An 18,591-nucleotide genomic window follows, 5' to 3' on the forward strand; every position below is an offset into this window, starting at 1 on the left:
AAGATCTCGCTGTAAATGTTGCCTGTGTGGTCATTTAGTAATCTATGACTGTACACTTCCTCAAACAGGAGATCAAAGCTTTAAAAAGGACTCAGAGTCAGTGTCATTTACATGGAGGGGTGTGTGTGGGTGTGAGATAGAGAGTGAGAGAGAGAGAGAGAGAGAGAGAGAGAAAAGGGGGAGGGGGCAAAGTAATAAAGGAGTCAGAAAAAAAATATTGGAATGCAGAACTCCACAGCTGGATGACAGGGCAGTGCAGTGACCAGAAGACCGGGCTGAGAAAGACCTGCGGAAGGACACAGTCTGCCCAAGAAAAGCCTGATTTGCTTCAAGGTGCTTTAATCCAGCTAGGTAAATAACTGTCATTCTTTATTGGGACACTTTTAATTTCTGGGACAGGCTGAGCCTGGACTAAAGCTTGCAAAATAAGCCTTTGTTGATTTTTGAAAGCAACAATGTTGTAATTCTGTGTCATATTACAACACTGCTTACTGATTTGATTAAAACCACTGCAGGTAGAAGACTACATTTGGATATTCCAAATGCATCTTGCTATAAATAGATATTTGCATTGGAATTGATTCCATAGAACTAATCTAAAGGTGACTTTGCTGATCAGGTATACATGACCATGTGATCAAGTATGTGGTGAATTATATAAATATAATACTTGAATTAGTACATATATGTATATTTTTAGTAAAAATGATGTGTTGTAACAGTAAATGATAAGGTATTGCAGCAACAACTGCCTTAGATTAGATTTTTGATTTTATGGTGTATATATTACATATTGTAGTAGTGAATAGTGAGTTATCACAATAACAGCACATAACAGTATGTAATAATACTATATATATGAGATTATATTGGATTCATTAGGCTCTTATTCCTTAGTTTTATGTCAGATACATAACATGTTTTAGTATTTTTCTGTGAAACACTTTGAGCTGCTACATTTATGAAAGGTGCTCTGTAAATGAAATTAATTATTATTCTTAATCATTAATTTGTAAGTAGTAAAGTAGTACATTTTTGGGGGGTTACATAGAAGTAGCATTTTTTTTCTTTCATTGTATGGTAATGTGCAACATGATGCAGTAGTAATTATGTGTTCTTACTGTAACAGTATGTTAAAGTAGCACCTTCATCTCCAGTCATTTTTTTCATGTTTTGACAATATGAATATGCCATTCTTGGTCCTTTACATTGTGTCTATTTCATGATAAAGGGGCCAATAAAAATGCTCCAAAAATGATTTGTAAACAAATCTTTTTACATTGACTTTCATTGAAAGTCCAGAAGTGCTATTTTGGAGCAACGAGATTTTAACATGATGCAGACAAAGTATGAGATTAGACTGGGTCGGCTATTTAGACGTATTGGCTTATAGTCGATGATACGTTCGTACAGTAACAGTGAAACAAATCACTCCTTAGCTCTCGGCTGCCGTTGCTGTTCTTTTATTCAGCTCAGTTTAACCGTGAACTGGTTTCTTTTCAGACAAAGACAAGGGGCCAAGAGGGAGAAATACAATCCACCCTAAATTGCAGTATTCATGTCCTCCATTCCTTTTAAGGATTCACTTTAGAGAGCAGTCTTATTGACCTTAACATTAATGAGTGAGCAGTGACCCATCAGGGTCTTTAATAATTACATATTAGCTCTTTTTCTCAGTTGACTGGTAGATATTTCCTCCAAATATCCAGTGAGTGTAGGCACACAGCTGTCATGGAATTATGCATGACCCTTCTTATCTGACCACACTAAACAAACAGTGGATAGTGAAAGGAGAACTTAGGCGTGACTCTGTAGTTTTGCAGTCCTTTATTTGAGAATTAGATTGATCGTTGTTTGATACGCTGATACACAATCAAAACTCAGGTGTAGGCCTTCAGGTGTCACATTCTTTACTGGTGCATTGTCACAAAAATGGCTTGATATGCCAACAGGTTAAGCTGACGAGTGATTTGAGGAGTGAAGGAATTCAGGTGACATCATTGCTGATACAATCAGCAAACATAAAAAGAATTGAGAACCTGTGGAGCGGGGTTGAGAAGCGCGTGGAGAAGAAAAATCCAATTGTTGTCTGAGATTTGTGGAGTACAGAGAAGCATGAATTCATTTAAATCGATATGAAGAAAACATCATTATGAAAACATCCCAAAACAGTGTGAGGCAGTCATCAAATCCAGAGGAGTGCACACAAAATGCTAATAGACACTTGTGTGTGTGTGTAAGTTTGTTTATTTTATGTTTGAGTGATGCCATAGAAAAAAACATTTTCTATAAAGAAACGTGTGTAACAGTGTGAGTGTAAAGGACTTTTAATTTGTTAAAGAACCTTTACATCAAATGAGTATTTCTGCTCAGTGTCCCAAATCACTGGCAGAGCCCCTGCATGTAGGCTCCAGACCCGCTGTGACATTGTAACCAAGAAGAAGGAGATATAAAGATAGATGAACATTTCCCTGAACACACAACCCATTGACTCAAAACACTCTTGAAGCATCTACCCACTGACTTCTATTATGTGTGTTTTTCAGTCCAACACTGTGCGATAAACAGCTGTAGGCTGCAGATGTAGCAGATAAAGGTCAGACTGAGAGTTAAGGGAGTATTAACATGATTTGTGTGTCTGTGGTTTGTGTGTATGTAGATGGAGTACACAGTCACAGTGGCTACAGGCACCACAGAGTACTCGGGCACTAACAACTATGTGTACGTGACTCTGGTGGGCGAGAAAGGAGAGAGTGAGCGAACGCTTCTGGATAACCCAGGCCTGGACCTCTGCAGAGGCGCAGTGAGTAAGAGTGTGTGGCAGGGTGGACAGAGGGTGTAGAAATTCTCATAATCATGTTTATAAGGTCATAATTATCTTAATCTTCATCTTAATCTTCATCTTGATCTTCATCATGTCACACAGTCAGCTTTTGTCTATGGCTTTTGAAACTGCGTACAGCCTTGATAACTCAGGCTTTTTTATTAAGTAATTGCTCTTAAAGGGCCAGTCTTACACTTTTCTTTTCTACGTTGAGACATTTGTGGTACCTGTGTAATTTTTGGACCTCTAAGGTCCCATTATTCTCAGTGTAATCTGAACTCCTCACCTGCCATTGGGTGGAATATTACAAACACTTTCTTCTGTTTTCTTAATGTTGACATTTGTATATGTTTTTCTGTACCTGCCCCATCCAAGAACAGTCTGTGCTGGTATATTCCTTATAACTTTAGTGTGAGTGGATGGCCCCAAACTGGGCAGAGTATATACAGATATAAGTAAATACATTACATTTTTGAGGCTTAATGTCCATATATGGACTGTATGACCTAAGTAAAGAACTATTCTGAAACAGAAAAAAAATAAACAATGTAGAGAAAAATAAGCTTTGGTGCCTCTTTTAGGGCAAAAAGAGTTTTTCAAAGCACAATTTTGCAAAGATCAAGATGAGTTATTTTGTGTCATATCACAACACGGATAACTGATTTGATTAAAGCCACTGCATGTAGAAAACTAGATTTGGATATTCCTAGAGCATTTTACTATAGATATTTGCATCGAAACTGATCCCATAGAGTACCCTCAGGGAAATTAGTCACGTATGAAGTAAATGGTGAACATGGTAATGATGTATATTTACAGTAATAATACTTAAAGTAGTGCATATTTGGATTGTTTTTTAGGGTGGGGAAATGATGTGTTATAGTAGGAAATTATGTTATTTCAGTACCAGCACATTACATTGTAATAATTTGGTTTTTATGGTTTACTGTTTTGTTTTTTGTTTTTTGCAAAAAAACAACAAAAAAAGTTCCTACAAGCTCCTATATGTCTGAAAGTTCATTATTATTTTTTTACATTTATTGTTTAGTAGTGAAGTAATATGAATGTGGACTGGGTAGAGAGCTGTTCTGAAACCCTTTTTTATGTTTATTTTAAGAAATAAATGAACATTCCATTTTGTTACTGAAACGGTCATGCCGAAATACCAAATGTCTTGGACGTGGCTGTTTCAGTAGTTATCTCAATTAATACCATCACAAAAACAATACATTTACAATGGGCTGGCTTCGCAGATTAGCTTCATACATACTGCATGGATATTGTGCTACAATGTATACAAACAGTAGCAAACTTTATTTTCAATAAGTGAAAAAGAAATAAACACATGGTTTTCTATGATATGAGAGGCTTTAAGGCTTATTGTTCAGTTAATATTCAGTAACTACCACAAATTCACAGCTTCTAAGTGATTTAAATTCTTGAGTTCAGTCTGTTATTTACTGTGATAGTTTATTTATTCTGGTGATCATAATTACTTCATTTACAACAAAACTGAAGAGGGCAGAAGGACTGCTGTTAATTAACTTGGCAAATGGTTATAATAATAATAATAATAAAAATAATAATAACAATAATAATAATAATCCATTTTGTTTTTATTTGAACCTTGAGTGGCACATGTCTTCTTTTTGTCCCCTAGGTTGATGACTACACGGTCCGGAGCTCGGCCCCTCTGGGCCGCTTGCTGCTGGTGCGCTTGGAGAAGCAGAAGTACTGGGTGGAGGATAACTGGTTTTGCCGCTATGTGTTGGTCACTCCTAAAGAAGGAGGCAGCACCCAGACCTTCCCGTGTTACTGCTGGCTGGTGGGGGAAGTGAAAGTGGAGGTGCGGGAAGGCACAGGTCAGTCTAAACAACACCCCCTTTTTTGTTTTGGCAGTAGGCAGGTGTAGCACTCTGTAAACCCTACCTTAGAGCTTTTTCTTCTCCCCCAGCCATTCAAGGTATAGATCCACTGCTCAGTTTCTTCTGCTGCAAGATTCCACTTCTGACACCAATGTAGTGTTGCCATAAACATGAAGAAGCAGCACAAAATAGTTAGTTTGGAAAACAAGGAGCTCTGTTATTCACTCAACAGTGACTCAATTAAGATTGATTCAACACACAGGGATTTAGGGCGTGTCAATGTGTCGTTGCTATCATAACGATGGGAAAAGTATGCCTTGCGTGGCTCAAAACACCCAAAAGGCATGTACTTAGTCTCTTAATTATTCATTCACTGTCAAGATAGCAATGAATGTCTGACTGTTGATGTCTGCCTAGGTTGTTTTCAGTCAGTGGCGCATCAGTGTTTTCCGCTGCCAAGATAGCAATAGATTGTTGGTGAGGTGTAAGATGAGTCTCGTGATGCGCCTCGTGCAGGGTGTAAGGCCCACACTTGCATGGCATGCTCACTAACCACAACAGGCGTTTTGTAAATGGTACCTAGGTAATGTTCTTCATTTACAACCCCCCCACCCCCTCCCCCCAACAGAACAACAGGCATACCACACACATTTACAGAACAAAAGTGCAGATAGAATACAACAGAATGAATCATGAAAACTCAGGCTAGACTAGTCCTTCCTGTCTGTTGGTACACCAATTCCACAACCTTGCCTGTCGTGCATTTTCTTCTTAGCAGTGATTTGTATTTTCCTGTCTTTGTTATGGGTATTTAACACTTTCTCTTTAGTCAACATTCAGAATCAGATAAGCAGATTGGCTCAGACGACCTGAGAAAATGTCTCTGGTGTCACTTATGTCAGCACTGACCATGACTTCTAAATCTCCAAATAACTAAACTATATGCTTATGAGTGGGTCAAGCACTTGGCCAAACGCATATTTTCTCTAACTTTACATTTAAGGTTTCGGAAGTAAGTCAACAGCCTAAACTGGCAATTCAGAGCTTGCATCTTTACTGCTTTTCTAGTTTTATATGGAAAAGATGTATAGATATATTTACCTCACTTGCTGATGTGCAACAAGTATTTAAAGAGGCAGTGATGGCGATGATCAGCGGTTAGAGCTCCGGGCTATTGATAACAACGTTGTGAGTTCAATATCCAGGCTCGGCAAGCTGCCACTGTTGGGCCCTTGAGCAAAGCCCTTCACCCTCTCTGCTCCCCGGACGCTGGAGTTGGCCGCTCACGGTGTGTGTGTGTGCTCACTGCCCCTAATTCACTAGTGTGTGTGTGTGTACAACCAAAGAAACAAATACATGCACCTTTACCTTTAAAGAGGGTTTGTTTTTCAGGTTCTGAAACCAAACCAGGATGAAAATGTTTGCAACAAAAGCTGTAAATTTGTCATGTAAAATGATGTATGACTGTCTTTAAGATTTCTGTGAGCTTTAGAGCAATATATAATAAAATAAAAATGATCAAATAAGTAGAACAGGTTATGAGATCATTTTAAATCACTAGAGCAGATTTTAATAGTGCTGCAACAAAGGATGTCAAATAATGCACATTTTACTCTGCTATCTATTAGTAAGCCTCATTAGCAGCTTTAATATCCCTGCTGAACAGGCCTTTAAATGTCAGTAGAGCATTTTCCCCAATCTGTCCTGTGGTATAGTTACAATCCAGGCCAACCTTGCAGCAGTGAGCAAGTAAAGTGAATGTGAAAAACCATCCAGCACAATTAACAAGAAATGAGATGGAAGAATGTTACTTACTGTACATTTAACACCTTTAAGTGGAAAATGAAGTAAAATGTAGGATATGGACTGTAGTATTTGCAGAGACATGCCTTACACAGAACAGCATACAATGTTATTCCGTTTATCATATTTTTATTGTTTTCATATTCAGTTATAGTAACCGTCCCTTATATAGTAAACATTTATTTATTCATCAGTGAGTTAGCCCACCAGCCAATCAGCACTGGCAGCTAGAAATACTGTTAGCATACAACCGAGCAACTATTTGCTGTAGAACAATTGGAAAACTATTAATCATTGTTTTTCAAAATGAAAGTGAATTCCCTTTACATTCACTGTATGCACCTGCTAGTCATATATAAATATAAAGCATATTTCTCTCTCTCTCTCTCTCTCTTTCTCTCTTTCTCTCTCTGAACTATAACCCATATATGAAATTAATATTAAGTTTTGCCCAAACCGAATTTAACACACCGATTTAAAATGGGTATACATATGCGAGGAATGTAACACTAAAGAGCAGACAACTACCTCTCTGTCTTCCTCTCACAGCGAAGAAGTTGAGTGATGAAGTATTGCCAGAGGAATTGGCTCACAGGAATGCGGAGCTACAGCAGAGACAGAAAACATACAGGTGAGTTCTGTGCACAGTCATCACGTGTGACTAAACTGTGTTTGCTGAGTATTTTCCATAAAGGCAGCCATTAACTATATATATATATATATATATATATATATATATATATATATATATATATATATATATATATTTACCTTCTATAAAACATACCATCTATATAAATGAGCCCTGTGCTAATTGGCATATTAGCTAGTTAATATTTCATCACATCCTGTGGAAAAGGAGGTTTTTGCAACTCTCCTCAAGTATGGAAGAGCTTGAACAGGTGTTATGTAATGTTGGCTATGTGTGGGGAAAGTGAAAGCCAGTGTAATAAGTAACACTGAGCCCAAATTAAACACGTACAAGTCTTTAGTAAGTGATGTACATGTATGATGCAACATTTTCAGAGGGACATCTGAGAGGAGAAACCAAACTTTCACAAGGATTCATCTGGTGTGAATGTGATGCGTAAATCGAGGAGTCACTCCCATCTCTGTCATTTATAGCGAACATTTCATGACTGTGTGAATCAATCATTAAACTGACGTGGTAAATTTTTTTTTACCGCACCTCTGCAGGTAAAACAGATCCTGAATAGGTCATTAGTCTCAACAGAGTTTCCCATGCTAATATACGTTCTCTGTTTTGTTCCAAAGAAGAATTTTCTTTCTTGCAGTGTTCATTTTTTATAAGAAGGATTTTTTTTCTGATAAAAACGCTAGCTAATTTCTGCTAGCACTCCTGGGAGGGTTCAGCTTAATGTCAGCATCAGGCTAATAGCAGTGAATGTTACCACATGATGGAAGCTCCAGACTAAACACAAACATTTAGCTTGTTACAGAGATTCAAGTATTAAAGAAATGCTCTTTTCTTGACAAGATTTTTGTAAATTCTCGGCCTCTTTTGAACTCAGTCCTCAGTCCAGTCCAGAGACAGCAAAAGCGGTCTTGACTACAGCCCAACATTTTTCTAATAAAAACTAGGTAGAAGACTTTTAAAATACTTTATTGTGTGTAGGGATTCTTTTGAAGCAATCCTCCTGGTCCGCATACAGCCACCCAAGCCCTGCCTTGCTCCTTTCTGATGAGTTGGAGATGTGTTAAACTGAAGAGTTTATTGTGGCAGGCCAGGGATATAACAAGCATTGCATGAGAAATAAGGGTGTGAGGTAGGGAGGGAGGGAGGGAGATTGTCAGAGATGCATCATATTCAATTCAAAGAGTATTACTCCAGAGCAAAAATTACAAAATGCATCTCTTACAAGATAGAAAAAATAAGAGGTAATACAGGTGTTCTGGATGTTCTTTGGCTAAATGTGTTTCTGGTTGACCATGCTATAATAGATGGCGTCCCCTCAAATGTGATCAGAAAGATGAAGCAGTACATAGCAGCTCCTCTGTGCTTACTCTACGAGCATCCTGAGAAAGGCCTCATTCCTATCGCCAAAAATTACAAAATGCATCTCTTACAAGATAGAAAAAATAAGAGGTAATACAAGTGTTCTGGATGTTCTGTGGCTATGGTGTACAGTGCCAAGACTACAGCAAGGCTACAGTGGAGTACAGGCCTATTTAGGAACAGGGCAGATCACACATGTATACAAATTTCTTTACACAGTGTGAGAGTGCTGATGTCTAGTTTGGACTGGAGTATGAAATTATATTTGCCATCCGCATCATCAAAGTTGTTTATCCATGGTCTGTATGGTTTATTGTTTGTTAGATGGTTGGCATGGGCTCCAGGTATTCCCAAATGCATTGATGCCAAATCAGAGGCAGACCTGCCCCAGGATGACCGCTTTGCCAATGAGAAGCGCAGTGACTTTGAGGGATCACTTCATTACGCGTGTGTACTGCATTTTCTAACACTTCACTCCCCAGTCTTAGTTAAACTAAGCTTCAGCACAGCTGGTTTGTGTTTTTTGTGAACCAACACGTTTATCTATCTGCCTATTCAATCTTAATTCAGCAACAAAAGTGATACACATGCTTGTCTCTCCTCCTCAGGCTTTTAGAGCTTTCTCTGAAGAAGCTGGCCATCCGGTTTGGGAAATCCTGGAATGATCTGGAAGATTTTAAACGCATATTTTGGAAACTGAAGAGTCCTATTGCTGGTGTAGTAGCTATGACTTCACCTATTTTGTGCCAAAAATGTATTTATTGATTTTGTCAATAAAAAAGTATAATTAAAAAGTAATCCTAATAATCATCAAAACATAACTAATATCATAACAAATATCAGCACAACCCTTAATACCATGGCCCACTACTTTTTGTATGTCACTTGGTGCTTGATTTTCAACATTTCTATTGATATTAATAATCCCCAGTGTTGCATACAAGAAAGCAGGCTTCTGTAAGTCACTTAGAACATCTTCTAAACGTTGATAATGTAAAGAACTCTTTGTAATTAGAGTACACTATGGATCACTGGAAGGAGGACTGGTTTTTTGGCTATCAGTTCCTGAATGGCTGCAACCCAAGGATGATTCAGAGGGTCAAGAAGATACCGTCTAACTTTCATGTCTCTGGAGACATGGTGCAGGAATTTCTAAGCCCCAACACCACCCTGGACAAAGAGCTCAAGGTTGAGTTCACTTAACCCTCCGCAGTGGCTTGTTGGATGATATTGTGCTAATAATACTAATGTGCTTCTTTGCTGGTATACTTAGTATCTTTCTCTCTCTTTCTCTCTAAGGCTGGAAATGTGTTTCTGGTTGACCACGCTATAATAGATGGCGTCCCCTCAAATGTGATTAGAAAGATGAAGCAGTACATAGCAGCTCCTCTGTGCTTACTCTACGAGCATCCTGAGAAAGGCCTCATTCCTATCGCCATACAGGTAATACATTCACTAAGAATATTAGGACACATCCAAGGCATGTGATGTTGAGCTAACAACAGATAGACTGTGGTTGAAAGCATGTGTTAAATAAGTGTGAAGCAGTTGAGTGTTGAACTCCATCACAGATCTTTTGAGACATGGAATTATTCTACAAGAGGACAAAAACATATGTGGCATAACAAAGATGACAATGCACCCCAACCACAAGGCACAAGTGCTTTGTTGCTCATGGAATGGTTTGATGAGAATGAAAAAGATGTAAATCATATGATCTTCATAGTCACTAGATCTTAACCAAACTCCAGTTCACTTCCATAGACTTGCGGAAGTCGTGTCTAGACACACTGAGGCTGGTGGTTTGTCGTGGTTAAACACCTTACATGGGTCTAAGGTCATCATGCTCAACGTCCATCACTAGTTAGAGAGATGTAAAGCCCCCCTGTGTTGGGCTGTAGAGCAATAAAACTGTGTCCTCTGGAGTAATTGACCTTCATCAAGTATGTGTGGGGTGAGTTGGAGTGGTGTTTGTGATCCAGAACTAATCATTCAACATCAGTACCTGACATCGCTAATGCTCTTTTGGCTTAATGCAAAAACTGTCCTTATCTTACATCTACTGTAAGGCCTTCTCAGAAAGGTAAAGTACAAATTGTAGTTTGCAGATCCACGCATACACACATTGCACAGACATGATGAGATCATTTGATTGCTAAATTAGTTCTCACCTTCTATCCTCAGCTGGAGCAGAATCCAAACAAGGACACACCCATCTTCCTCCCTAACGACCCACCCCTTGCCTGGCTGTTGGCTAAAATGTGGATCCGTCACGCTGAATTCCAGGTGTTCCAGGTTCTGTCCCACCTGCTTCGCACTCACCTGTTAGTGGAGGTGATTTGTGTGTCCACACTTCGGCAGCTGCCTGCAGTCCACCCTATATATAAGGTAAGCATGAAGGGCATCAGTTACAAATATGATGAAAACAGTCCATTTAAGTCTTTCAGAGCATTAACACTACTCCAGGGCCCACATCATAGAAAAGACATTTTCAAAGTTTCAGAAAATAGTGTTCACTTTCAAGTCTATATATATTTTTTAAATTTCTGCAAAAAAACTGATTATTTAGTTTTAGTGATGTCACACAAACCAGCATATTTACACATATCCCCCTATTCAGTGCTAATTCACACTGAGGTAAGAAATAGTGTTTCAGTCTGTACTGCTTTTTGAATGAGGCACATTAAAGGCCAGCCAGTAGGAACAAAGCTCATTTACATGTTTTAGTCTTAAAAGCACAGTAACATAAAGGAGAAATTGGAAAAGGTGTAAAATCAAATGACCAATGTTTTTGCCTCATAAGCTCAAATGTCACGAGTGGACCCTTAAGGGAAAAATATGACCCTTAAAATCTCATGTCACATGAAGTCAAGCATACTTTGTGTACACCTAAAAAAGAAAGATTATTTCTTATTAAAGAACATTATTTGCACAAAAATAAAACATATTACATTAGATTACATGCTTAGTTCTGTTTTATGGTTGTGTTTTATATATGGGCAAATAATGAACTTCCACAGTGAAGCAATAAGCAAATACATTCTTTCTCTTGATCTCTCTCTCTTCTGCTGCAGCTGCTCACACCTCACCTGAAGTACACTCTGGAAATAAACTGTCGTGGGCGAACACAGCTCATCTCTTCTGATGGCATCTTCAAAAGGGTAAGCCAGCTTTTTTTCTGAACATCAGCTTAAAAACACAGTACCACAGTGGCCTGAATAAAATGATATATTAGCAGTGTAATGCCTGGCAGCATTTGTGATCCGGTTAGAAAGTACATTTGTCTTAGAAAAGGTGTGAGAGAGGTTTATCTCCTAGTGTGTGAAATGCTCTGATTGTGAAGGTGCAGCACCATCTAGTGCATCATTTCTTAATGGCAGGTCTGTGCTGTAAAGCTGGGCCTGTAGTTTCCTGTAGTGCTTGCTCAAACCACATTCTGTGCTAAATTAGGCCTTAGAGGCCATTCAAACAGAAAAATGATGCACCAGATTTACCTTATTTTAATTGTTAACATGATGTTCTGCATGTTCTAAATAACATGGATTACATCAACACAATAATTGACAAAAGTAAGTTGGCTGAAAGAGAAAGAGCAGTGTTGATGTAATAAAATTGTTTAATGTTGATTGTAGATGATATTTGACATTTGTGTATGTGTTTTATCAGGAAGTAATGTTTTGTATGAACTGACGTCTTCTCTGCAGGTGGTGTCCACAGGTGGGGATGGGTTGCTGGTGCTGGCTCAGCGAGAGTATAAAATCTTGACCTATCGCTCTCTCCAGCCCCCCTTAGACTTCTTGGACCGTGGTGTTACAGAACTCAAAAACTACTTCTACAGAGACTACGCTCTTATGCTCTGGAATGCCATTCGCAAGTGAGAGTCCTTTGTGTATTACTGCTCCCTGTCATTGTAAATGTTATTTACTATCCAAAAGCAGCAGTGAACCAAAATGTGTCTCCTGAAAGTGTATGCGCAGTGTTGATATGCTTAAACGGAGGTAAATAATACTAAAAATAAACATTGCAGCAAGTGGCAAGCATCACTGATAAAATTGGGTAAAAAAACAGGTTAATTGTCCTTATGCTCTGTGGTCATCTAAAAAATATGCACCATATTGCATATATGAGTTACTTTAGCAGAGACACTCAATGTAGGATTTAAAAACAGAACATTTCAGTGGGGATGCAGTGGGATGAAAAAAAAAAAAAAGCCAAAATTATTTAATTATTATTATTATTATTATTATTATTATTATTATAGTATATTATGACCACCTACCTAATGTGGGTCCAACCACCCTTTGCTCGGATGATGCTAGTGAGAAGTCGTGGCATGGACTGTGTTGGGTGACGGAAGCTGTTCATTATAGAGGTTCATTAGTCCACAGTGGCGCACCGATTGCTCTGTACCACTCACTGGAGTTGTTGTTCCTCTCTGGCATCAATGGCTATGCCGCTGAGAGGCACTCAATGTGCGAGGCGTCCATTCTCAGTACACTCTAGAACATCCTAAGTCTTTTTGGGCATCAGTTAAATTAAAGTTTCCTTTGCCCCTGACAATGATTTTGCACTCTGCTACAACTGACTTGTGTGCTCGCTTAATTAGATGTGCGGCAACCCCTGTCACATGGCATCCGTGACATCCCAGGCCGAGTTAATTGCAAACCAGGGGTAGTCATAATATTCTGATGTGACTGTGACAGTGGGTGAAGCATCTCAGAAACAGATAACTTTGCAGGATGTTGTAGAGGGGTGTTTTTTTTTTGTTGCCATACCTATAAACTGATCTCCCTTTCTCCCCACTGTTTCTCTCTTATTTCCACAGGTATGTCTCCAGCATGGTGTCTCTGTATTACAGCAGCGACAGTGAAGTAGAGCAAGACTCTGAACTGCAGGCGTGGATTAAAGACATAGTTGATGAAGGCTTTGTAGAAGTGCCAGAGTTTGGTCAGTTCCTAAAACAAATAAGCTGCACACTGTCCAGCATTGGTGTCAGACTAGTATATCTGGAGCCCAGTTCTTACCTGGCATCACTTTGTTTATCCCTGTGCAGAGTAATGAATATATTCCTGCATTTCACGTTTGACAGGGCTGCCTAATGAACTGAAGAGAAAAGAAGAGCTGGTCACTCTACTGAGTGTTACCATCTTCACAACCACGGCTCAACATGCAGCAACCAACAATGGACAGGTAGGTGACCTCTGTTTTGTAACACAGGACCAACACCACTTCCCCATACTGGATCTTTACAGCATCATGTGCATTAATGAGTATTTGATAAGAAACGCTTGTGTCTATAAAATCATAACAAATTGTAAAGAGATTTTATGACGGGTCCTTTCAGGTCCATTCATAATGAAACGTTCACATAACGTTGTAAAGGACAGCTTATCAGTTTTTCAGTGTATTTAATTCACATTGTTCATATTGTCTTTTTCAACCAGTTTGATTGGTGTGCGTGGGTACCCAACACCCCTTGCACCATGCGCCAGCCTCCACCCAAGGACAAGGATGCGGTCACTATGGGGCTGATCATGGATACACTGCCGGACATCAGCCAGTCATGTGTGCAGATGGCAATCACATGGCATCTAGGAAGGGCTCAGCCAGATGCAGTGAGTCAATATGTCTACTTAATAGTTAAGGACACCTGTTACATCTCCTTACCTTCAATACCTTTACAGAATAACTGTACAGTTACTATGCTGTACTGTAACTGTATAGCTATAAAACAATAGGTTTTATGATTGGTGAATTAAATGTTAAATGTAATAAACAGGGTTTGTCTGGATTATTATAATAAACGGCACACCATATTCATTCAATGAACTTGCAGTCTGAATATGTAACAGCATACATTAAAACCAATGTAACAATGTTACACCAATACAGTATTGTATTGGTGTGGCGCAACAGATAACACCACTATCTGCCAGTGAGCTCCCACATCACCTGGGTTCGATTCCCGGTCTAGGTGACTGGGTGCTGCACTACACCAGTAAGGGTCCTTGGGCAAGACTCAACATTTACGTTGCCCACCTCTGTAATACAAGTAACCTTGTAAGTTGCTCTGGATAAGAGCGTCCACTAAATGCTGTAAATGTAAATGTGCATTAACATATTCAATTCAATTATTGATCTATTCACTTTCTTAATACACTGTTTGCCATATTTTATTTCCATCCTCCATCTCTCTCTCACTCTCTCATGCACCTGCTCAGATCCCCATGGCGCAGTACGCAGAGCAGTTCTTCATTGAGCCGGAGGCTTTACAGGTGATTGAAAGCTTCAGGCAGGATTTGAAGGACATTGATGAGCAGATTGTTGAGCAGAATGAAGGCCTGGACCTCCAGTATCTCTATCTGTGTCCCAGTCAAATAGAGAACAGCATTACTATATAAAGAAACCTGTGTACCTCTGTTGGAACATTTACCCTATTTGAGTACAGCATATCATCGCTGTCGGAACAAAACTTCCGAATTTGTCAGGAGGAGAAAAAGACATTCTTAATTTGTAAGGTAATGTAGCATTTAACTACATTTCGACTTATGAAATTCACAGAATCCAAAGGCTGGATGTTTTCAAAGAAGTGTTGATTTAACAGTGCGAGTTTTGATTTGACAGTGACTACATGACTGTTCCTTCAGTATGGAAAAAGTAACATACCTTCAGAGCCTCCATAAATGGAGTAATGAATTAACTAAAGTTTGGGAGAAGGGCGACACCCCGACTACTTCTCTGCATTATAACATACCCTATAAAACACTCTTCTTCCCCTTCTACTTTCTCATGAGGAAGATTTGTGGGTTGGGGGTCTTTTTGGGGGGGGCGGGTGGCTGCCCAGAACTACAGCCCAGGTTTCTCGAGTTCCCCTTCCTTGCCTCAGCACACAGCGAGTGTAGTCAGCATTTCACAAACATACCACTAACAGTGCTGAGAAAGTATTTACCCCTGCACGCTTTTTTCTTCTAAAATACAAAACAGGATGATGGTCCTTAAGGCTTGTGTGAAGTTGTATGGACAGATCAGCATAAATCCAGTCTTACACTATGGTGCAAGACAACTACTGCATTTCACAGTAGGAACATCACACCAACTTTCAAACATGGTGGTGGTACCAGGGGGTTTGCTGCCTTACTTGATAAGGCATCTATTTGTTTCTAAGGATCTATTTGTTTCATTGCGTGTTTTGTTTAAAGATCTGAAAGTATTCAGTGTGACAGTTGTGCAGTAATAGAGAAATCAGGAAATGGCAATTACTCTGAGGGGTTCAGTTGTTTTTTTTTTTTTTATATGCATAAATGTCTTCTTGCCATCACTGCAATATTAACATTTCATAAAATGGGTGTGGGAAGTATTTTGTGGTAAAGAATTGCTTTAGTTTTTAGATTTGAGGATCTTACACATCATCGATACATAACTATCTTGGAAATACTTTATGCTAAGATTAAACACCATACAGTACACCATAAACAAGAGAAAAATGTTTAGAACTCTCTATAATATGAACACTGAGAACAACAAATGCTGTGAACTTTTCTTATGTATGAAATAAAAACCACATGGTATATCATTTCTACATATTTTTATTTAATTGCTAATGAAATTATAATAATGACAAACACATGATGTATTTTTCATCCAGTTTACAGGTAAGTCAATACTGTAATCAGCTAGACTTTCAGTGGCACATGTCATTTTTGCACATTAAGATTGTTTTAAGGCAATTGGTCCAAAATCAATAATAATAATAATAATAATGAAATAAAAGAACAAACAGCAGCCAGGCACACTGCTATATACTCCAAATGCAGCGATCAACTTTCCATTAAGATCAATATCACAAATAAGGCTCTTCTATTTTGTGAAAGACCTAGTCCTGAGAAGGCTTCTTAAAAGAGAGAGAGACAGGCACAGAGGAATAATATGGGTGTGATTACACCTTAAATACCTACAGCAATGTCCTTCAGAAAGATTATAGTTTCAGAAAGTATTTCTGCGAACAAATTAAGCAAAGTGGGAAATACAGTAAGATCAGGATTTCCACTGATTTTTACCATTTTGTTTAGCATAATTAAGCTGTCAAGCTGTAAACAGTCATTCGGAGGGGTTTGATGTGAAATGTGCATTTCTAGAGGAACTAAAGGAGTCAGAATTGTCCATAATGGTGGTGATATTAGAACCAGACACCTGAAGAGTTTGATGCCTTTAAAAGCTACTTTGCAGAAAGTTATCAGTCAAAATGAATATGCACATGCTGCTAAATGCATGAGACATTATTTTAAAATATATCTGAGATAAGAGGCATAAAATCTAATTTTTAAAAATATACTCCTGGTGGAGAGACACATGTAGGAAGGTGTGTGCAAAGCTTAATGTGATCAACAAACAAAACAATTTTTCAGATTTACCACAGTTTCACTCTCATCTACGTTACAACATGCAACTCAGAAGATGCGTAGCTTCCCTAGCGGTTTTTGACAGTGAATACAATGGCTAGATTTGCAGCATAATCATCACTATTCCTGGTTCCTATTACCACCACTGTAAAGAACTTCGAGTTGACATGTTTTCTTTCTACAGTGCAGCATTTCACATCAAACAAATGACTCTGTTCGACATCCCAACAACAATATTACACAGTAATTTTGAAAAGACTAGAATTCTCCTTCCAGGTCCTAGGTTGTAGACAATCCAATAGTTTTCTCCTTCAAGTCCTAGGTTGTAGTCAATTCAATAGTTGGTGCTAACGCACAAGATATTCATTGCGTTTGTTCATTTGGACATTATAGAAAGACACGATTCCAACCACCACATAGATTCCTGCAGCAATGAAGCAGTTGTATCCAACTTTGTTATAAAGATCGTAAGCATCCTGTAGTGGGTTTTGCCTGCAAAGACAAGAGAGAAGGGTTGTAATTAAATTACCCAAAGACCATTTCTACTTCAGGACTAGTTCAGGACTAGTTCAAGTTAAAATAATAAATGACATATGGGCTTAAATAAGAAGGCATGATACTCAGGTAATGCATAAATGCACATTTCACCTTTTAACCCTTTCGGCCTACATTTTAACTCTAAACGTGTCTTGTAACTACTATTATCTGTTGACCATGAGTAACAAAAGATGCACTGAATGTTGCTTTCAGAACATTTTTTCAAGTCTGCTTATTATTGCAACTTCTTTCCATGGTGAAAGAGGAAGAGCATGATAGAGGAACTTACAGGTTGTGCATTCTCTCCTCTGGGATAGGCACATCCTCAAACAGCACAGCTGAATGAGTGGTGAAAAAAATCCCCAGCATTGCCTAAAGGAAAAGAAGAGGAGATGATGACTCCATTCCTCCTAAATACTGAGAGATACAGTCAACTGTGGATTTTGAAACCTTTACACACTTATTATTTGTGTTTACCCCCTTTGTGTTACAGGTTATGCTACAGATAAAAGAGATAAAACTGACTGAAACATTTACACACACGTGTTCACAAATAATTAACACGTTCTGTGGTTTGCATCTGGATTTCTACCACGAAAATATCTAAAACTGATGTCGCCTCCAAAACTACACGTTGTGTCAAAAGCTGATCGCCACCATTAGAAGTGCATTCCTCGGGACAGTGTCGTTCAGTTTTGTATTATTTGATTTTGAACACACCCTTTAGACAATGCAGTCTATTCTTGGAGATTTGTTTGTAGCTAACAGATGCTCATAGTTTACCCTTCTGTTTAGTATTATCCAGTGTTATCCAGAACTCAGTGCATTAGCTAAATGAATAAAAGATGGATCACAATCTTACCAGCATAATAACTGCCCAGACGCTCAAAACCAGCCCACACGCTGCCAGTTTGGGTCCACAACACGAAGCAGCGGCCATTTCTTAGTCTGTGTTCGGCTGTAACTGATGAGACTCTTTGTCTGTGTGGTCAAAATAAACTTTAAATCGTCGTCATTTATAACTATGAAGCGTCTTTTACCAGTTGCTCACTAAACCCAGTCAGTCAACAGTCACCCGCTCAGATCAGCTGACTTAGAGGAAGCGGAAACACACTGCAGGGCTGCCTTCACTGAAACCAAGAGCTG

General features: G+C 38.7%; 2 protein-coding genes across 2 annotated transcripts; one reads left to right on the forward strand and one right to left on the reverse strand.

Moving 5' to 3' along the window:
• The first annotated feature begins 242 nt into the window (after positions 1-242).
• On the forward strand, positions 243-16,071 carry alox12 (arachidonate 12-lipoxygenase). The gene is made up of 15 exons (XM_072687726.1): positions 243-351; positions 2,660-2,803; positions 4,485-4,686; positions 7,042-7,123; positions 8,834-8,956; positions 9,118-9,224; positions 9,525-9,697; positions 9,809-9,952; positions 10,694-10,897; positions 11,584-11,670; positions 12,214-12,383; positions 13,335-13,456; positions 13,599-13,699; positions 13,954-14,124; positions 14,731-16,071. The coding sequence occupies exons 2-15, from the start codon at positions 2,660-2,662 to the stop codon at positions 14,908-14,910; spliced, it is 2,010 nt and encodes a 669-aa protein (XP_072543827.1). The 5' UTR covers positions 243-351; the 3' UTR covers positions 14,911-16,071.
• Positions 16,072-16,079: 8 nt separating this feature from the next.
• On the reverse strand, positions 16,080-18,538 carry rnaseka (ribonuclease, RNase K a). The gene is made up of 3 exons (XM_072687731.1): positions 18,308-18,538; positions 17,735-17,817; positions 16,080-17,400 (listed from the first exon to the last, which is right to left on the reverse strand). Exons 1-3 carry the CDS (start codon positions 18,383-18,385, stop codon positions 17,256-17,258), a joined length of 306 nt encoding a protein of 101 aa, XP_072543832.1. The 5' UTR covers positions 18,386-18,538; the 3' UTR covers positions 16,080-17,255.
• Between the last annotated feature and the right edge of the window lie 53 nt (positions 18,539-18,591).

The sequence above is a fragment of the Salminus brasiliensis genome, chromosome 9, assembly GCF_030463535.1.
Source record: "Salminus brasiliensis chromosome 9, fSalBra1.hap2, whole genome shotgun sequence".
Taxonomy (NCBI): domain Eukaryota; kingdom Metazoa; phylum Chordata; class Actinopteri; order Characiformes; family Bryconidae; genus Salminus; species Salminus brasiliensis.